This window comes from Larimichthys crocea, chromosome XV (assembly GCF_000972845.2).
Source record: "Larimichthys crocea isolate SSNF chromosome XV, L_crocea_2.0, whole genome shotgun sequence".
NCBI lineage: Eukaryota > Metazoa > Chordata > Actinopteri > Sciaenidae > Larimichthys > Larimichthys crocea.
The window spans coordinates 24,088,284-24,109,271 of NC_040025.1; the positions used below are offsets into that span (position 1 = coordinate 24,088,284).

Below are 20,988 nucleotides of genomic sequence, written 5' to 3' on the forward strand. Positions count from 1 at the left end.
GTTATTTGACGCATTAGCCAGGTAAAGCTAATGTTAGTTTAGCAAAGTGGGACGGGGTATTGCCACCTCAGTTTGGCTAGCTGCTGAATAGTATTGCTTCCTCACAATTCTGTCAGACTACTGTGCCAGGCTAGTATGAGTGGTAACTCTCAAATATCTGAGCAGATAGAACGCTGTTGCTGGACAGTTGGATAGAGAGAGTGTTAGGAGCTTCTGCTTGTAGCGAGAAGAGGTTTTTCAATGAATGATGGTTCTATTCTTTATACTGACACACTTGGTTTGAGCAAATCATGGCTGGCAGAATGCAGTGGGAGCTCTGGATGAGGTCACCCTTGTTGTGGAGAAGTCGCTGATCAATGGTGAGGGAAGAAAGTGTTCAGGAACCTCTGAAGTCTTAGTGTAATGTTAATTGAACCTTGGCCAAGGAGAAATAGAGACATGAGTCTGTCTCATAGTCTAAGCTATTCTATTCTATGCTGGTCAGGCTTTAAACTCCAGATAACACCACAAATGATATATGCCCAGAAATAGTCAGAATGTATTCACCCATGTTAGCTCAGATCAGGTTGTGTTCACCGTCAGCACATTCTAGTCTGGGGCCACTGTTGTTTAAATATGTTAATGGAATATCAGTGGCTGGCTATCTGTGATGTCCAGGAAGCCAGAATTCAGTTACTTCGATCCCGGTGACCAGGCCACACTGAGAGAAGCTGATGTCTGCCATCCTCAAGCAACCCAATCAGCTGCCCCACATACGAGACAGTGTCTGTTAAGATTTAGTGCTGTTACTGTCTATGACCTGAAGGCCCATGCCTGGCCCATGACTCTGTGTAACCCAAAAATAGAACATTTCATAACTGCACACAAAGCAAATGCTATGAAAGAGAACTATTGTATTAATGCAGAGCTAATGATGTTGCTCAGGACGTGGTCTTGAGTTTCCTATAAGCAGTGTCTCTGTCCAAAGGCCAGTCCATGACAGCCATGGAGATGCTGAGCAGGGCTGCTCTGTCCTACTGCCACATGGGGAAGAATGAAGGGGCTGCCTGCCGCTCACTGCTGACACTCTGCAAATGGCTGCTGGCTGACTGGAAGGACATGACCCCTCAGCTTAAACAGGCATGCTCACCTTTACTTTACTTTGGTCTGAATGTCAGTGTTTTGAAATGTAAGCCTGACGTTTGTATAATGTTATTTAGATGTTTATTACAATATTCTTGGAACCTTTTTTGTAAAAGTAACATAATGAATAAAAAGCTCAGCTTATTTTTTTTACACAGCACTATATAGCTGTCCCACATAAAAAGGTGTTTTGCTGATTGTAACATTAGCTTGTTTACAGTACATAAGTGTGCACTGAGCTGTGGTAGTATTAAGGACAAATGACCAGGATTCTAAGGACTGGTAATGTTTTGGTCCAGGTGGTAAAGAAGTCAGGAGCAGGGAACTCGTCCAATGCTGTTGGCAGCATGTCACCTCTAGGCCGAAATATCTCAGCTCTGCTGGAGCTTCCCCTTGAGGAACAGGGAATTCCCCACATCATTGCTGAGACTTCAGGTAACACTTACAACACAAGCTCACCTAGCTTAATCACACACATTGTGGAACTATCCATACAACTAGGGCTGCAGCTATCAAATATTTTGGTAATCGAGTATTCTGTCAGATATTCTATCGATTAATCGAATAATCGTATAAAATTATTATTATTACTTTCGCTTTGCTGCATTTGCTCTTTTTCGCTGTTTTTGGTCCTGGCGTCTGCCATTCTGAATATCAACACTGTCCACACACGTTACCACAAGCCTGCTTCCGTCGCTTTGCAGGGGACGCATAACCTGTAATGTAAGCACGTTGTATCACACTAAAAAGAATCCGTGTGAAACATGAGCTTTAAATTTAATTAAACAAGGTTTCGAGGCAGAGGAAATTCCACGACCATTTTTTGTAATCGAGGTACTCCAGGAATCGTTGCAGCCCTACATACAACACAAGTTAAAATATTTATATCTCTAGACAAATCCATGTCCATGTGCATTCATAAGCATCTAAACCACCAATGGCTTTAAGTCTAGCTCTATTTAAATCTTGGTGCTCTTCCCTGTGCAGTGAATGTGGGCGTTGGAGAGCCAGACTTCGTGTTGGGTCAACTCTACCAGCTCTCCACCAGCCTGGCTCCAGAGATGGCAAAGTCCTGGGCAGCCCTGGCCAGCTGGGCTTACCGCTGGGGCAGGAAGGTAGTGGATAATGCCAGGTGAGTGAAACCATTGGAATACATGTATAGTTCACTTGGGCTTGTGACAGTGTGGTAGGCACAGTAACCCAGTATTTATATCACTGTATTGTTTTTATTTATTACAATGGCATCATATCGCAGTATTTCAGAAATCAAAGGGAAACTCTGCACAAGTTGATAATGGAGTGTAGGCCTACATGTGTTGGGGTAGAGCAGCCTGTGGGTTAATAATAAATAAATGTGATTCAGACTTGGAGAAGTAATCTCAAGATCAGCATCTTTATTTGGCAGAAAACACACATTTATGCTTTTTAATTTGAAAGAACAGATTACCATAATAATATCACGTCTGATTTATTTTTTTTCTCTCCAGTCAAGGGGAGGGACTGCCTCTGCTTCCTGGGGAGAAGAATGAGATAGAAGAGCTGTTGCCAGCAACCACCAGTGAAGAAGACAAGGACACCATCTTCAGCATTCTCGGACAGGCCATGTGTCGACCTACTGGCATACAGGTTGGTCAGGATTCTGGCCTCAATCAAGGGGTCTCAAGCAGGGCCCTTGCTCCTACAGGCTAAATGGTCAGACAATAGCCAATGGGTTCCGAGATTGGTCATTATTAGTGACATGATAGTAGATGCAACAGAAACAGTTCACCATCTGGCAACCTTCTTAGTTTTGGCAAAAATGCCATACTCAGTCACCCTCGAAAACCTTTATAAAACACAATAATATTAGAATTAGTCTCACCGATTAGTATTTGTAGTGACACAGCAATGTTTAAGTGGCTAATCAACTAGTCGCACCCTCGACTTTCCTAAAAGACTAAAGCATTCAAAGGCACCTCCTGTTGTGTGATCTTTCCCAGGGTTTTTATGAACTGCTTGTTTCTGCAGACTGCACTGCAGACTGTTCTGATCCTCCTGTTCTGTTGTGTATCAGGATGAGGACATGGCTCTGCAGCAGGAAGACGATGAGGATGACATGGTGGATGTGATCTGGCGGCAGCTCACTGCCTCGTGCCCCTGGCTGGGGGATGCCGGGCAGCCTGTTACAGATGGTCTGATCCGGGTTTGGAGACGGGTGGTGGACCGCATCTTTGGCCTCTACCGGGTTTCCTGCCAGGCCTATTTTACCTTCCTCAAGCTCAATGCCGGACAGGTGAGACTCAGTGACTGTGAAGCAGTGAGTGAGTGTAGCGTTGTGTTCAGTCCTTCATGCTAAGTCTCTGTTGTGTGTTTTTTAGGTCCCTATAGATGAGGATGACCCTAAACTCCTGCTGTCCTGTCACAACAGCAAACAGAGCAATGATGATGTGATCGTCATGGCAACCCTGCGTTTGCTCCGTCTGTTGGTGAAGCATGCTGGTGAACTGAGGGAAGGGCTCGAGCTGGGCTTAGCTTCCACTCCTACAGCACCTTGGAGGGGTATGTCATACTGCAACATATGAAATCTTTGACTTTTAACTTGAACTTGCTCAGCCACCTCTGAACTGGGTTGTTGGTTAGGGCAGGTTTGGTTAACAAATCAAAAAATGTTTATTAATATCAATAAAGTTATTAGCTGGAGTTAATAATAACCATGCACCACAACTGGAATCAGGGACCAATAACTGAACAGTAAAAAGGTCAGTTCAGTTCAGTCAAAGTGTCAATATTTAATAACTACTCTACATTTATAGAGTGAATCCATCACAACACTATGCTCAGATAATCTATTAAAATAGAAAACACTTTGAGCTCTTAACACCTTTGCCTCCTCATCACTGCTGTCTATATGCTTCTAATGTGTTGTCCTCCTCAGGTATCATCCCTCAGCTTTTTTCCCGTCTCAACCATCCAGAGGCGTACATCCGACAGAGCATATGCAGCTTGCTATGTCGAGTGGCCCAGGATTCCCCACATCTCATCCTCTACCCCGCCATTGTGGGTTCACTCTCCCTGGGAGGGGAGGCTCAGAATGCAGGTATTGTTTAGTTCTGCTGATGTGGCTCTGTGCAGCTTCTTAATGTGTTCTGAAAGTGTTTAATATGTCCCATTTGATTGAAAAATGATTTATTCTTCTTATCTTCACTGCAGATAGACACTCAGAAAGTCTGCTGTTAGTTTGGTTGCTGTTAACAAAGAAACAGATGACCAGCACTGGTCAAAACTAGATATAACATGATGTTACATTGTGGAGTAAAACTATGAATTTAGTAGCTCTAATAAAAAAAAGAAACATGAAGTAATACACTAAACATGTAAATACAGTAGATCTGTCCATTGACGGTGAAATGTGTTGACAGGGAGTAAATTGCCATCAGCTCTGCCCACCTTCTTGGGCAGCATGCAGGGGGAGGGCCTGGTGGAGGAGGAGGAGCAGCCGGACAGCAGCAGACAAGGAGGAGCACCAGAAGAGCTGGCAACCTTCTGCTCCAGTCAAGACCAAGCCATGATGCAGGACTGTTACAGCAAGATAGTAGAGAAGCTATCCTTTGCAAACCCCACCATGGTGCTTCAGGTAGGATGCTGCAGACAGCTACATGCTTTCATTGACAGTTTGTATTTGTCTCATGCTGGAAACACTCATGCTCTTACAGACTTTGGCAGGCACCCTGTTAGAGGCCTTTCCTTTGTAAAATGATGTAATGTCAGACAAAAATACAATACATAATACAAGAAAGTCTTAAATATGTTTAAAAACGAGCCATGAACATTCCCAAAGGGAAAGTGTAGACAGCCCAGAATATGTCTTTACTAACTGAAAACATAATGAGGTAGCTCACACAGTACTGATCCAGTCTAATCTGGATACAGCAAGAAACCATCTGTGTTGTTTTAAAGGCTACAGCCTACAGCCTTTAAAACAGATGTATTGCTGTAGTCCTAAGAAGCTGCTAACAGTCTTGTGTGCTGAGCAGGTCCAGCAGCTGGTGGGTGAGCTGCGCAGAGTGACCTTACTGTGGGATGAACTGTGGCTGGGCGTGCTACAACAGCAACACATGCACGTCCTGCGAAGGATCCAACAGCTGGAGGATGAGGTCAAGAGGGTGCAGAACAACAACACACTGCGCAGGTGAGGCTCACCTACATACTTAGCTGTGCTCCTTCCAGGACTTCTAGTTGATTCCACGCTAACAACTGCATTTAACCTGAGAGTCTATGTTCTCATTGATAAATGAAAAGGATCTTCCAGGGTCATGCCCCAGATTACATAACAGAAATGGTGACCCCTTGTGAGTCAGTCCACAGCCTTAGGTCCTAAGGTGCTATGGTCCTCCTTTTGGCTGTTCCAAAGTCGAGGCTTAAATCAAAAGGTGACTGTGCTTTGGCCATCAGGACCCCTTGACTTTGGAACGCCCTGCCTGAGGAGATGAGGCTGGGTCAGTGAGCCTTAGAATTGCCCAGATTGCATTGGGTGCTTGGACCTGTCATACGTTTGTAAGTGGAGTTCTACTGTTTGTTGTGTTGCAGGGATGAAAAGATTGCCATAATGCGTGAGAAGCACTCTGCTCTGATGCGCCCCGTGGTTTTCGCCCTGGATCACGTGTACAGCATCACAGCAGCTCCAGCAGAGACTCCACATGAAACGTGGTTCCAGCAGACGTATGGTAATGCCATCATCTCTGCTCTGGAGCGATTGAGAAACCCCGCCAACCCTGCCAACCCTGCCAGCAGCTGGCTCCCCTTCAAACAGGTGTGTGCGCACGCGCATGTCCACATTAAATACGTATCCATTTAAATCTCTGTTGATTTTAGAGAGACCCATTTGCATGAATGATGTTTGTTAATAGTAATAGTTATATAAATGTGTGCTTTCTATACAATAAGTCATTTTGCTTGTTCATAAAAACGTCCAAGCTTGACCCCATGGTGTGTGTTGGTTAGATCATGATGAGCCTGCAGCAGCGTGCTCAGAAGCGAGCCAGCTATCTGCTTCATCTGGATGAGATCAGTCCTCGGCTGGTGTCTATGACCACAACAGAGATGGCCCTGCCAGGAGAGGTGTCTGCATCAGATGCTGTCACCATACAGAGTGTAGGCAACACCATCACCATCCTGCCCACCAAGACCAAGCCAAAGAAGCTCTTCTTCTTGGGATCAGATGGACGCAATTACCCATACCTTTTTAAAGGTAGGAGACCAGCTTCTGGCAAAAATAACATTCAATCCTGATTATTAACAGCTGCATTGTATGCAGTTTTATTGCAGATAATAATTGAAGATAATACACTGTCAGTAGTAATGGAGTATGAATGATTAACATGTTGTCTCTCTTAGGTCTGGAGGATTTGCATTTGGATGAGCGCATCATGCAGTTTTTGTCCATTGTCAACACCATGTTTACTAAGATCAACCAGCAGGAGCGGCCTCACTTCCACGCCCGCCACTACTCTGTCACCCCGCTCGGAACCCGATCAGGACTCATCCAGTGGGTGGACGGAGCCACGCCATTGTTTGGCCTCTACAAGCGCTGGCAGCAGAGGGAGGCTGCACTGCAGACTCAGAAGGTAGTAAGTAGATCTTTAATGAGGTGAACAGCAAGAATACTGCACCAGGCCATTTTCTGATCACCTTTTCTGATGCAATATTCTGAGCTGTTGTAATTTAAACATGTTCTTTTGTCCTGACCAGGTCCAGGACTCTTTCCAGCAACAGCCAGTGCCTCCAGTACCCCGCCCTAGTGAGCTGTACTACAGCCGCATCGGGCCGGCTCTGAAGGCAGTAGGGCTCAGTCTGGATGTGACCCGCCGAGACTGGCCTCTCAGTGTCATGAAGGAGGTCCTGAAAGAGTTAATGGAGGCTACACCCTCCAATCTCCTTGCCAAGGAGCTGTGGTGTTCCTGCACCACACCCAGCGAGTGGTGGAGGGTCACTCAGGTAATCATGGCATTTTAAAAGTGAACAATGGGTTAGATTTATATTCTGATCTCCATTAATTTTACATTTGATAGTATCAGAAAATATAAAAAAACAGATCTACACTCTTTACAAATGTAAAGATAAATCTGAAAATGCAGTCATATATATGTGCTATCTTTTTCGAGGCACTTCTGTCTAATTTCTCACACATACCTCATGAAGTCAAACGTATGTTATGTTACACGAGCGTCTGCTACAACTGTTAGCTTGATATTTCTTTCCTTTTCTTCTGCAGTCCTACGCCAGATCCACTGCTGTCATGTCAATGGTGGGATACATCATTGGCCTTGGTGACCGTCACCTTGACAACGTGTTGATTGACATGACCACTGGAGAGGTGGTGCACATTGACTACAATGTATGCTTTGAAAAAGGTCAGTTTGAACTTCTGACTGCTACAGCTAGTCTCATTTGCTTCTGCTGATTAAATGGTAAATGGACTGTACTTATATAACACCTTTCTAGTCTTCCGACCACTCAATGTTCTTTTACACTACATATCTCATTCACCCATTCATACACTGATGGCAACCAACTGCTCATCAGTGTTTGGCATTTGGCAGAAATTTGGGGTTCAGTATCTTGCCCTTCGACATGCAGACTGGAGGGCATCGAACCGGGGATCGAACCACTGATCATCTGATTAGTGGATGACCCGCTCTACCTCCAGGCCACAGCCACCCACTATATGACTATGATAACAGTTTGCTCATTATAGAATATGCTACATTCATAAAAGTTAACCACTAGCAGTTGGGCTGCTCTTGTGTTTATGAATGTGTCTATGAATAACACTGTGTTTGTGTCTGTAGGGAAGAGTCTGCGGGTGCCAGAGAAGGTCCCATTCAGGATGACCCACAACATTGAGACAGCCCTGGGAGTCACTGGGGTGGAGGGAATCTTCAGACTGTCCTGTGAACAGGTTGCTGTCTTATTACACACTAACATAGCCTCATCACACTCCCACTGAATTGTGTGTATACAGTATATATTCACAATTCAGGACTTTGCAAAACCATGTATACACCTGTGCAAAGTGTAATAAAGACATGCAGAAGTGCACGGTCTGTTCTTAATCTCTAATAAAATGATTGCTGTGTGTTGCTGAAGTCAGATGTGTCATTTCAGGTGGTTCAGATGATGCGGCGGGGCAGAGAGACCCTTTTGACCCTGCTGGAGGCCTTCGTCTATGATCCTCTGGTCGACTGGACTGCTGGGGGAGAGGTGGGCTTCGCTGGAGCAGTGTATGGAGGAGGAGGTCAACAGGCTGACAGCAAGCAGAGCAAGAGGGAGATGGAGAGAGACATCACGCGCTCTCTGTTCTCCTCCAGGGTGGCTGAGATTAAGGTGAGGTCATGACAGGAGTTGATTGCTACATGGCTCAATGGACCATCTCAGCAGAGCTGAAAAACACTTTCTAATATTCTGCATTTGTTTTCTGTAAATATCTAAATTATGATTAGAGCAGGTCTTAACTGTTGTCTTTATAATGTTCTAATAATATGAATAATGAATTACGACAGTGAAAAGGAGAAACTCTGAGCTTGAGTTCCACCTAGAGATGTAAAATAAATGTCAGTGACACTGGTAACAGTAATAACATTAATTAAAGCTGCAAGCAGCGATGGTCGGGCCCTCGCAGATATGCGCACGTTAAAATGTGTGCACGTCGAAATGTGCATAATATCGTTCTTTATAATATTGGTCTTAATAACCACAAGAAGTTTCAGACAGCTGTCATTGACTCAGATCTGGCCTTCAGGAGTCACATAAAATCAGTCACCAAAACAGCCTTCTACAATCGGCGTCGACTTTGACGCACCGTCACGGCCACGCCCTCTGATAAGAAGTTGTGATTTTGATAACTTTTCATTGTCAACGCCTTGAGAACACACACGGCAAGTTTCAAGCACATCGGCTGAAATCCCTAGGAGGAGTTCGTTCAAATGCGACCCCTGGAAATGAGGCAAAAACGGGAAAAGGCCAAATCTGAGCAAAATTGGACGCCGTACGCTTTACTGTAGCCCGGGGCACCAAGAGACTTTTTTGTGCGTCTGGGCATGTTACATACTCCCACCGAGTTTCGTGCACGTGGGCGAAACCGTGGCGAGGGGCACCGCCAAAAACGTGCACCTAGGTGGCGCTGTGGAGGCGTATGCGCGCGTGCATGTGTGAGACCTCCAAAATATGTAATTTTACGCGGGGTAGGCAAATTTTCGTGAGTTTTTGGGGGGATATGGGCTGTGGAAAATGCGATTTACTCTTAAACGCCGTTCAGCGTTCGAAATACAATAGGGCCTCGCTGTGCTAGGGCCCTAATTATATTAATTGTAGCAACAAATCTGGGTGCAGTAGGTGGTTTTCAATCATAGATCAAAACAGAGGAAGTGCAGTCTCGTCTGGGACCTTGTTTGGTACAGATTGTCTGGTCATTTGTGGAGTTTACAGATCCAGTCTTAAACCAATGTTACTGCACTAACTATATTTAGATGATGTGTTTCAGGGCTGTTTGGGGCCAGGTTACAATGAATGCCTACTTTTTTAGTTAAGAGCATGAGTGGACACAAGAAGGCAGTAAGGTGTAGATTGGTGGGTCCAGGTTAGGGCAAGGCTCTGATTAAATGATGGGAAATGAAACTTTCAGCTACCTCAACATGAAGGAACCAGTGATTTATTAAAGCAAGAGTGTAACTGTATACTTTGTGGACTGTGCAGGTGAATTGGTTTAAGAACCGCGACGAGATGCTGGCAGTGCTGCCACAAGTGGAAGAAGCCGTGGAGGAGTACATGGTCCTGCAGGAGCTGCTCTGCCAGGGAGAGAAACTACAAGCTAAACTTCAGGAGGAGATGGCCTTCCTGGAGGGCGCCGAGAACCATCCAGACCATCTCATCCTCACCCTCGAACAAAGGTCTGAGACAGCATTATATATGTATAATATTATTTACTCTTTCTATATGTATGTATGTGTGTGTGTGTATGTGTGTATGTGTGTATGTATGTATGTATGTATGTATGTATGTATGTATGTATGTAATATTATTTACTCAAATTCTATGTGTGTGTGTGTGTGTGTGCGCACACACACACACACACACACACACACACAAATAGATACATACATACATACATACATACATACATACATACATACATACTACATGCAACAATAAGTAACAGCACAGCTGTGAAAGCTTACTCATCCAGCCCTCCTCGTCACAGGTACTCTGAACACACCCAGCTGCAGTCGCGACAGCGGACAGTGCAGGAGGCCATTCAGAGCAAGCTGGCTGACCTCGACCAGTGGATCTCCCAGTACCAGGCAGCATTCTCTAACCTGGAGGCCACCCAGCTGGCCAGCCTGCTGCAGGATATCAGCAGCCCCATAGATCTGGGTTAGTCTCACTGGAATCATGCAAGCACAATGAATGGATTGACTAGTTAAAAAAAAAAAAAACACTCAATTTTTTTAGCATTTCTTGGGTTTTGTGTAAAATTCGGTTAAAATTTTTTGCCACATTTCTGGATCTGATGTCTTTAATCAGCTAGTTAAGTTTTGGGTTAAGTTTATTTAAATAGGGAAGAGATTTTAGCTTTTCATCAGATCAACTTTCATTTGTGTTTAGTTTTATAACGCCAGCATGCAGTGTAAAATGTCATCTATAAACAAGTGTAGTATTTTCTTCTAGTTTCTCTGAGCTGGGTTACATTTTCTTCTTGCTTGTCTGATTCTTTCAGGTCCTCCGAGCTATGTGCCAGCTACAGCCTTCCTGCAGAACGCAGGCCAGGCCCACCTGATTAGCCAGTGTGAGAGTCTGGAGGCAGAGGTGAGCTCCTTGCTGCAGCAGCGCCGTGGGGCCCTCCATGGCTGCCTGGAGCAGCTGCACAGCTATGCTACAGTGGCTCTGCTGTACCCACGTGGTACCCTGCTGCTTCATCGCGCCCACCAGTGGAAGGCCTGGTTGGAGGAACTGTTGAGAGACATGACAGTGGAGCGTTGCCAGCATATCTACAGACAGTAAGAAACTACAGCAGGCTTTCCTTTCCAGTGTCATCCAGACTATTTGAAGTCCTCATTTCGTGGTCAATTGACTGGACAGTGTGGTTCATCTTCACATGATTGTATGTCTCAGGAGCAGTGGGCCAGTGAAGTTCTGGGGCTTAGCCCTGAATCTTTGGATGAGTCTGGGGTGATGTCAGTCGATAAATATTGCAATATGAATATACCGTGTGTATATGTGCTGTGTTGTACCTGCTTGTCTCATTCTCTCCTAAAGATATTGCTAAATGCCACTGAATCCTACACATGGGTCCTTTTTAAAGGCTCTGTATGCTCTCATGACTTGTCACTAAGCAATAAGTGCTCTTCTTTGTTGGAGCTGTTGACCAGTGTCCTGGTTATTCAGAATAATCCACAGACCACACTGTGAACATACTGGTTTAATATTTTTGTTTATCATGATGTTACACTTACCTGTATCTCATCATACCCTCAGTTGAGCTTTGTTTCCCCTCTTTTTCCAGATATGAGGTGCTGTTTGCTCCCCAGCCTCCTGCAGCTTCCTGCCAGTTCTTGTCCAGTGTGGAGCTGACTTTGCAGCACCAAGTGGCTGACACAAATGATCGTGTGATGCACCAAGCAGAGCGACTGAAGGCTGAGGGCACAACTGCAGCAGCCTGTGAGGAGCAGCTGCAGGAGATTGAGCACTGCATCACAGTCTTCCTTCGGGAGAACGGAGAGCCAGGCTCCCTCAGCCTGGCTGGAATCATCACCTCTGCCCTGTGCACACTCTGCAGGTTGCACACATATCTTTCATTCCATGTTTCACTGTGCTGTTTGTTTGAAAGGTGCAGGTGAACAGAATCTCACTGTGTTTTTATTCTGCAGGCGGAACCTGGTGATGGAGGGTGCGGCTGCCAGTGCTGGAGAGCAGCTGGTAGACCTGACATCTCGGGATGGGGCGTGGTTTCTGGAGGAGCTCTGCAGCATGATTGGAAATGTCAGTGCTTTGGCAACACTGCTGCAGCGCTGTCCACTCATGCCCCATGATCTGGAGCTCCCTGCACCCTCAGCTACCACCCAGGCTGTGTACCTGGCCAACGCTGTGTACACCTGCTTGCAGGTAGATGCAGAGAAGCTTGGTACAATTTTCTGTAAAGTTTGTGACATTAAAATATGTACTAATCTTTTGCATCTCCCTGTTCACTGTAGGAACTGAACAACAACTTCCGTCAGATCATTTTTCCAGAGGCTCTGCGCTGTATGGTAAAAGGAGAGCCCACCCTGGAGTCTATGTTGGCAGAGTTGGAGCAGCTGGTGGAGCAGAGTTCTGATGGTCTCGGCCTGCAAGGTTTGGCAGACAGTTTGCAAGCTACGACAGGCCTGGACCATGATGGGCACAACCACTGCCTCCACATCACCAGGTAAGTAGCTAATGTGGCTGATTGCAAGCCTGCAAATGCTTCAAGTCCAAAGGAAAGTGCGGTGAATGAAAACGGTTCTGTCCTCAGGATGCTGCGTGCTCAGTACTCTGAGCTCATCCAGCCTCGCAGCATGGATGGACCAGGCCAGGACACACCAAAGATGTCTGCCGGTCAAATGTTGTTGGTGGCCTTTGATGGCATGTTCACCCAGCTAGAGACGGCATTTGGACAGCTCACAGAGAAGGTAGGGTCGATGTTTTCTTTCAGATATGATGAGTGTTGTGTGTTCTGTTAATAATGTCCTTCGCTGCGTCAGGTGCTGTCAATTAATATTTGGATTTCTATGGATTTCTGTCCTCCTACATCCAATCTAAATTTGAATGTAAGCTCTTATTCTATGGAAAACCTCAAACCTAGAGGTCTTCATGAGACCCTCAGCACATGAATGCGGTCCTCAACAGGCCAGTAGAAAACATTGAATGGTTGTATGTCTCTGGTTTCTCTCTCTTCATCATCCTCAGCTGAGTTCTCTGGAGGTACCATCAGCCTGGAGGAAGGTGGATGTTCTGAGGGAGGCTCGGGCCACACAGCTCCATTTCTTTGACAGCCTGAATCAGCGGCAGTTGATGGAGGAGGTCTTCTTCCTCAAGAGACTGCAGACCATCAGGGATTTCTTCAGGCTGTGCTCCTCATTTGCCCAGACTCTGTCTGGTAAAACTCCACACTGCACTGTTTATCAGACCAGTTCTAAACCTGTAGTGATTGGCCCATCACAGTCACATGAATACCACTCTTCAGCTGAACATTCTACGTCTTAGGCTGTGAAATGTTTATCGCTATATATACAAATGTTTCCCAGGCAGAAAAAATGTTCTTGGCCAGTCATGTCTGGGCTCATAGTAGTAATTATGTAAGAATTTTCAGCCCACTGCCTGATGAGTGTGTGACATATTTTCTATGTTCAGGTACCTGTCCTCCAGCTGAGGACCTTCTGCCTACAAATGGACCAGTTAGTTTGGGGAAGCCGCTGTACCGGCGGCCCAGTGCAACAGGATCAGGTGTGACAGTGGTCAGCGAGGAAAAGATGACTCGCCCCATCAAGGCCTTTACAGCAGAGTTTGTACGACAGATGCTGATGGGTCTGCCCAGCCAAGCCCTCGGTCTGGCCCTCTGCAGCACCTTGTCTGGTCTCGGCCTGGACGTTGTTGCCCAGGTGGAGGCAAAAGACTTTGGTGCAGAGAGCAAGGTACTGTGTGTTTTATTGATTGATTTGAAATATTCTGTAACATTGTCAGTGTGTTCCAGTGTGTCAGAGAATATTATATTCTGTAATGAGAGCATCCTAAATCTGTTTTTATTAGTGTATCTGAAAATTAGAATGAGTCTTCACCATGTTGAACTGCTAGTTTCAGTAGCACAGTAGCAGAACAGACAAACCAAACACTGACTCTAGATATGACCTTTTGCCAGTTTGTGGGTGAGGCGATGGGGTTGCAATCAACAACTACACTGCTAGATGCCCTTAGACTGCACACTGGTCCTTAAAGATGGGTTCTATCTAGTTAACTGACATTTTTCAAAAGGTTCGCTAAGTGTCATTGAAGCGTACCACATGTGCTGTCTGCTCCGGCTCTGCAGGTGTCTCTTGATGAACTCTGTAAGAAGGCTGTGGAGCAAAGCCTGGCGTCAGGCCGGGTCTCCCAGCTGCTGCTGAACAGAGCCACAGTGCTGGCCTCCTCCTACGACACAGCCTGGAAGAAAGTTGACCTTCTCAGAAGGTTGGATGCCAACCTGGAGGCCGCCAAGGCCAGTCTGCAGAGGAGCCAGCTGCACATTGCCATGTTTCAGGTACACACTGAAGTGTGTGTGGATGCTTCTGAGAAAGCTGCCTTGATCTACTGACCATTAATTGAAGACAATCAAAGAAGTCAAGTTCAATTTTACCAACACTGAACATATTTTTCAGCTGGTATTGGCTGGATTCTAATGTTGTATTTTATTATCATTTTTATTTCTGCTTTCATGGACAAACATGAAATTTCCACCTGTCACACAAAATGTTTGATTCAGATGTACTGTAGAGAACCAGCAGCACATTATAGATTTCGTCAGCGGTTCGTATTGATTGAATGCTGTCAGTGCTTGTTCTTCTGTATAACACTGTGTGTTTTTCCACCAACAGTGGCAGAATGAGGACATTCTGGGTCCCAGCAATCAGCCTCTGAGTGTCAGCATTCCTCCTCGCTCTGTCATCCTCAGCAACATGAAGAAGAAGCTCTACAAGCTGAGTCAGGACGAGGGCGCCATCGTCGCCATTCAGGTCAGTTCACATGACATACACATCCAAACTGGAGGTGTGGCAAATCAGAGTTCTGATTGTTTTATTTGGACATTTTGTTGTATCAGATTAAATCGTTACTCAGATTGGTGATGAATTATAATTTCAGGTTAGTATGTGCATGTGTATAATGAAATGTGTTTTATTGTTATTTATTCAGTTCACTGTTCATCAATAATATATTTCATAATGTGAAGGTCTGCACACTTTTCCACACTGGCAAAAAAAATTTTTTTTATTTTTTTAACTTTTTTTTTTTATATTAATGAAGAACACAACACAAACATTCCTTGACAACATCACAAATTATGTATGATAGTGCTTAAGACAGGGAACAAAACAAACAACAACAACAACAGCAACAAAACAAAAAAAGGATAAAAGACACTGGGGCCCAGAAAAACTGAGTAATACAAGTGGGTGAAAAATATTAAGTAAATACGTAGACAGTTAAGGCATTCCAGCATACTGTGGGGTCCTCCTCAGTTAGCGAAGTAACTTGTTATAGGTAGCCACCTCCTCATGAAAACATCCGACCTTCATTGTAATTTAGCGGTTAAAGTTAAAGTCCATTCCATACACCTCCCTCAGCTTCTGTTTCCATTGTGTCACTGTAGGTGGCTGTGGATTCATCCATTTTATTGTCACCATTTTCCTAGCAGTCATCAGGAGTATATGTAGCAAGTTTTTTCTGATCTCTAGTATACATGCCTTCAGGAGTTAAATCGAAAAGAAACAGGCTTGGGGCGAATAATATATTAATTCCTAGAACATTATCTATCTCGCTCTTTACCCCTTTCCGACACTGGCAAAATTTTGATGTGGATGAATGTAATCCTCTTTATTTTGTTGTTAGTAGTTATTAGACTGAAAAACTTGTGACTGCTCGTGTCCTCAGGAGAAGCTGGCATCGCTAGAGGCGAGCATCGAGCAGCGCCTTAAATGGGCTGGTGGAGCCAATCCAGCACTGGCCCCAGTCCTGCAGGACTTTGAGATGACTATCAGGGAGAGACGGGCCATGGTGGCCAGAGAAAACCAGCGCACCAGCCAGGTAACACCACTGCTTTAATCATGGCCAAGGGCCTGTTACAAAACCTGAGTGACTCGACCTTCTTCCGGCCAGCTGCAGATCTTGGTAACCAAGTTTCCCCGCTGCCTTCCTTGCAGGTCACCTTCCTGTGCTCCACCATCCTGAACTTTGAAGGCCTTCGTACCCGATCCCCTGAGGCCCTCAACATGGATGCAGCACTGTTTGAGCTGCTGAAGCGCTGCCAGCAAACCTGTTCCTATGCTGCTCAGTTTAGCAGCACGGTGTCTCCACTGGAGCTCCAATTATTGCACAGACTGGTGGGTTTGATCTCTAACCTCTCTTTCTATTCCTGTCAAAAATATGAGGTAAAAAATAAAATGGAGGTTTTATGACTACAGATCGTTTTTCAGAGATGGAGTCGACTAGTCTGTATGCAGGAATGGTGAAGTTCTTGGAAACATGCAAAATGATATTTAGTAAAGCAGAAAGTTTGAGCACTACACTGTGACATTTCACTGTGTAGGATAATTGTGCCATAGGCTGATGTGACAATAGAGAAAACAAAGTGGTGCCAAACCACTTGGCAGGAATGTCATGAATGTTTGTGAGACAAGCAGAACAGGGACAGCTCAGTAAAAACTGCTCCATAGTGCTTCAGGTACCTCAAAACTCTTTGTTGGTTACGACAGAGTCCAGTGCTGGACCTACCTATCGGCACTCCTGATTGGCTGAGCTGTGCCCAGAGGCAGCTGGAGGAGGAGCTGAGTGTTGAGCGGAGGACTCAGGAGGAGCGGGAGCAGCAGCTGGAGTCCTGTGGAGAGACACTGCAGCTCCTGGTCGACTCCATTAAGACCATCCTGTCCAACCACAACCGCCAACTGGCTGACGTTAAGCACCTACTGAGAGCCATGGCCAAGGTACACTCAGGGGCGCACACACACACAGTTTTGAAAGTGTGCAAAGGTAAGAGGTTTGAATACTTTGAGTCAGTCAGATGCTGTGTGGTACAGAGAACACTTTATTCACACACATGCACACACTGATGGCAAAGGCTGCCATGCAAAGTGGCAGCTGCTCATCATGCATTCTTCTTCACAGCATACAGATGTCGGATACACACTGGTCTGTTTGAGTCATCGTCTGTAACTCTGTCATACAGGATGAGGAGGCGGCGTTGGCAGACGGTGAAGAGGTGGAATACGAGGGCAGCGTGCAACACTTCCTGTTGGAGTACAAAGCGTGGCAGGACAACATCCAGCTGGTTTTATTCACTGTGGTCCAGGCCAGCGGGCAGCCGCGCAACCAGGAGCAGCTTGAAGTGCTGGAGGAGATTCCTGCCACCCTGAAGGAGCTGCACTCCCAGAGCCAGAGGTACACACACACACACACACACACACACACACACACACCCCTATAAACACATGCTCACACACACAGAGTCCATTTCCCTGTTTAAATCCTGTGTTCATGTCCTGTGTTCATCACTACAGTGTGTATAATGGCCTGGTGAGCTTTGCCTCCCCACTGGTGACGGACAGAGACAGTGAATGTGCCAGTCCTGTTTCTGCAGCACAGACGAGCTTTGCAGCAGGTACACACTCACAGAAACACACACACTTTCCTTGAAAGGTGGCTGTAAAAAAAAAAAAAAAACTTGTTTCAGAACAGTGTTTAGTTTCAGAGGATTGCAGTGCTGTGCTGGAGTGACAGTCACTCGTGAGTACGGAGAGCACAAACTGCCAAAAAAAGAGAGCGAATGGTTTAATTTCTCATCATCCTTTTGGGCATGGCAACAATGTGTTGATCCAACCAACACATGAAATATTTGAAACTTCCGGTTGTCATGAAAACCAAAGGGGCCAGGGACTAAATACTTTGTAATAATGGTAATTTATTGTTCAAACACACACTGTGGCTCCAACAAGGTGTGTGTTTGTGTATGAGTTTGTCTTCTGAATTGAATCATATTTCAGTTTCCTCTTACACTCTTCATCATGTGCTTTGACTTCAGCTGTGAGATGCAGTGGGGTGAAGACCCAGCCAGACTCCATGTCCCAGAATGCACGTAAGGCTCTGCCACGTAACCTGGGAACCCCCACTGATACTCCACCCAGCACTCTGCTGATGAACAGCAAAGGCCTCAACCCAAGTCCAAAGAGGGCTGTACGAGACCCGAAAACAGGACGAGGTACCATTCTTCACTTATTCTATCTTTACATGTACACTAGCCTCAGGATACACACATACATTTTGACTTAATAGTTAATTAATGTGTCACCTGGATTTTCACACAATGAACAGGTTATGGTGATACATTTCTGGTCAGGTTAGATTAGAGATGTTTGGGTTACAGGACAGACCTTTACTCCAAACCTTTACTCCACCCAGAGTTCCAGAGATCTGAAACTGGATTTCAGCCCTGAGTGAATAAAGAACAGAATGAATGAACACTGCTCTGCTCTGCTTGTGTGTCTGTGTGTGTGTGTGTGTGTCTGTGTGTGTGTGTGTGTGTGTGTTGCAGCTGTCCAGGAGAGGAACTCGTATGCGGTCAGTGTGTGGAAGAGAGTCAAAGCTAAGTTGGAGGGCAGAGACATCGATCCCAACAGGAGGGTGAGCGTCACAGAGCAGGTAACCCTGGAGACAGCCTGGCTCTAACAGCAGGTTTAAACCTGATCAGTCTAAAGAGCACGCACTGTTTCACACATTCACAGGTCAGTCGTGGTAATGGTGTGAAATGGATTCTAAACGTGTTCTGTGTTGTTGTAGGTGGACTTTGTCATCAAGGAGGCCACTAACATGGATAACCTGGCCCAGCTGTATGAGGGCTGGACTGCTTGGGTGTGAACGCTATGCTGCTTCATGTCTTTGGTCCAGAAAAGGCTTGATCCACCAGAGTCCAGCGGGTCTGGGGTGTCGGAACAGCAGCACCAGGCCACACTGGGGGGAGGAAATGGGAAGCGGATGCTTAGTCCGCCCTCCCAAACTCCTGGGCACCCAAAATGGGGCAGTGACCTCGTAGCACCGCTGCAACCACACTCCCCCAACCATCGGCGATCGGGCTAACACAATGCTTAGTGGGCCTGTGGCCCCACCTTCCTTTCTGGGGTTTGACCAGGCAAAGCAGCGCCGACTGGGGGAGGGGGGGAGGAGGGCAATGGCCTCCTCACCCTCGACTTGGAAATACCTTCCCCCCTCACCTGCATAGCTCACAATCAAGTTTTACCCATAAACATCTCTTCATCCTATTAAGCCAATCAAACTCCACCTGATGGCAGGATGAAGCAGGAAGTAAGCGGTTTCCCTCTGAAGCACACAGCTGACATGCTGTGGGTGGGACTTCACCAGGGCTAAAGCTCAGATGATGGGGCATTTACATGGCCACACTTGTTTTTCTCTAATCTTTTCCTCAGTGGTGTTGTGATTCTGATTGGACAGTGGGTCCCATGGTTGGGCAGGAATGACAAGAATGACGGTTGGACAGGATTCTTGCAGCCACGTGGACACCCACCTGAAACGAAAAGAAATGAAAGTGGAAAACAATCAAACTTTGCTTTGATTAATCAGCAGTGAAGACTTAGACGCTTTGTCGCTCAAGTGTTGTCAAATTTCCCAGAATTCCCAGAAGATTTAGTGGAGTTGTTTTCTCAGGAAGGTTCTTTGTGCTTCTGTGGATAAACTCAAACATCCTCTTATGTGACAGTTTTGGATGGCTTATTTGTGAGATGGGACACGTAAAGGTGAAGTCACTGAGACGAAGGAGAACCTCCGTCTGATTCTTTTTCTTCGGCGTGCATCTTTTGTCTGTGTTGTGCTTTGTAACTATCTTCAGTCCTTTAGACAGAACTGTGGATCTCTGCCTTTTTTGACTTGCCTGTCCGAAGCTGTTGCTTGCCACATACGTATTCACTTCCCATCCCTAATGCTTGCATTTTATAAACCTTGACCTTCTAGTTTTACATTTTTAGTGGGAGAAGTTATGTTTTTGGTGATGGTGCAAAATGTTCATTCTTAATGCTTTTAATTTTTTGTTGGATGCCAAATAAACATGGAACTGAGAAGTGGAGAGGGTTTTATTTCCAATCTTTAGATTTATTGTTCCATCTATCCAGAAACACACACACTGGACACACAGGCAGCCTGATATGTCACTGAAGTTATCCTGCATCATTACCACAAATTCAAGTGATCCATGTGACAGTGGCTCAAACCAAAGCTTTGCTCTAGTTTACAATGAAGCAACATCTTCATCACTGCTGATCACAGGTTACTCAGTGTAGACACAGTTCTCCTCAGATTGCTTTCACATGCAGAATTATATATAGAGGCCACAAAGAGGTAAAAGTGATTCATCACAATATTTATCTTTGCATTGAGGAAAAACCTGATCAGACAACACTTCTGGAAAACATCAAATAGAATCTGACAAATCTCCATGTATGTACAGAGTGTAGCATGGATCATCCATCCATTAATGTACCACCAGGCTTTACCCTGCTTATACCATGGTCACTTGACAAGGGGAAAAAAAACATTTTCATGCAATCAAAACCAAAGTTTTTCACAAGCCACAACTTTCTCTGATAAATGAGGGTTTGTTTAATGTCTGGAACAGTCATTACCCTCCAATAAGGTTCTTATGCAATGGAAACGTTAGATACAGCTTGGCAACAGAAGCTCACAGAGCTTTCAGTTATGAGCCAGAAAGCTAACATGAAAAACACTGTACAGCTGACAAACAGTAAATGCAGCCAAGTCTCCAAGTCAGTATCAAGATTTTTACTGACAAATAATCGGACATGTGTAACTTCTGTTCAAGTAATGAGTTGAATAGTGAAAGGGATGTGAGATGATGCTTATATGAAGTATCAGTAAGTTCAGAGGGGCAGTGAACTTCTTGTTACAGTCCTGTAGTGTTCAGAGGACGAGGCACTGAAGGATTACACATTCATTTATTTCAGTGCAGTGAACAGACTTAATCACACACTATTTGGCAGGTTTCCAATATCTGGAATTATTACAAGGCTTTGTTGAACACTCAAATTGGATTGATCCGTTACAGCA

At 45.4% G+C, this 20,988-nt stretch overlaps 1 protein-coding gene across 7 annotated transcripts in view; it reads left to right on the top strand.

The window, feature by feature from the left end:
• The window catches only part of smg1 (SMG1 nonsense mediated mRNA decay associated PI3K related kinase), a 57,786-nt gene extending 37,801 nt beyond the window's left edge, over positions 1 to 19,985 (top strand). For 4 of the 7 annotated variants that reach the window (XM_019270681.2, XM_019270678.2, XM_019270679.2 and 1 more), the window contains exons 30-64: positions 968 to 1,119; positions 1,422 to 1,557; positions 2,110 to 2,254; positions 2,610 to 2,748; positions 3,176 to 3,394; positions 3,480 to 3,660; positions 4,037 to 4,198; positions 4,521 to 4,735; positions 5,136 to 5,290; positions 5,689 to 5,911; positions 6,103 to 6,349; positions 6,496 to 6,728; positions 6,850 to 7,095; positions 7,373 to 7,511; positions 7,950 to 8,059; positions 8,266 to 8,484; positions 9,853 to 10,046; positions 10,358 to 10,530; positions 10,874 to 11,153; positions 11,660 to 11,932; positions 12,024 to 12,258; positions 12,348 to 12,559; positions 12,647 to 12,803; positions 13,081 to 13,270; positions 13,525 to 13,805; positions 14,198 to 14,407; positions 14,742 to 14,879; positions 15,796 to 15,948; positions 16,065 to 16,244; positions 16,617 to 16,844; positions 17,087 to 17,298; positions 17,418 to 17,518; positions 17,939 to 18,115; positions 18,449 to 18,555; positions 18,694 to 19,985. In XM_019270681.2, coding sequence (XP_019126226.1) covers positions 968 to 1,119; positions 1,422 to 1,557; positions 2,110 to 2,254; positions 2,610 to 2,748; positions 3,176 to 3,394; positions 3,480 to 3,660; positions 4,037 to 4,198; positions 4,521 to 4,735; positions 5,136 to 5,290; positions 5,689 to 5,911; positions 6,103 to 6,349; positions 6,496 to 6,728; positions 6,850 to 7,095; positions 7,373 to 7,511; positions 7,950 to 8,059; positions 8,266 to 8,484; positions 9,853 to 10,046; positions 10,358 to 10,530; positions 10,874 to 11,153; positions 11,660 to 11,932; positions 12,024 to 12,258; positions 12,348 to 12,559; positions 12,647 to 12,803; positions 13,081 to 13,270; positions 13,525 to 13,805; positions 14,198 to 14,407; positions 14,742 to 14,879; positions 15,796 to 15,948; positions 16,065 to 16,244; positions 16,617 to 16,844; positions 17,087 to 17,298; positions 17,418 to 17,518; positions 17,939 to 18,115; positions 18,449 to 18,555; positions 18,694 to 18,771 — 6,500 coding nt within the window. In that variant the 3' untranslated portion in view covers positions 18,772 to 19,985. Of the gene's footprint in view, positions 1 to 967; positions 1,120 to 1,421; positions 1,558 to 2,109; positions 2,255 to 2,609; positions 2,749 to 3,175; positions 3,395 to 3,479; positions 3,661 to 4,036; positions 4,199 to 4,520; positions 4,736 to 5,135; positions 5,291 to 5,688; positions 5,912 to 6,102; positions 6,350 to 6,495; positions 6,729 to 6,849; positions 7,096 to 7,372; positions 7,512 to 7,949; positions 8,060 to 8,265; positions 8,485 to 9,852; positions 10,047 to 10,357; positions 10,531 to 10,873; positions 11,154 to 11,659; positions 11,933 to 12,023; positions 12,259 to 12,347; positions 12,560 to 12,646; positions 12,804 to 13,080; positions 13,271 to 13,524; positions 13,806 to 14,197; positions 14,408 to 14,741; positions 14,880 to 15,795; positions 15,949 to 16,064; positions 16,245 to 16,616; positions 16,891 to 17,086; positions 17,299 to 17,417; positions 17,519 to 17,938; positions 18,116 to 18,448; positions 18,556 to 18,693 lie in introns of those variants that run through there. The other 3 variants (XM_010754708.3, XM_010754709.3, XM_027288697.1) reach the window with 2 other exon arrangements.
• Positions 19,986 to 20,988: the final 1,003 nt, after the last annotated feature.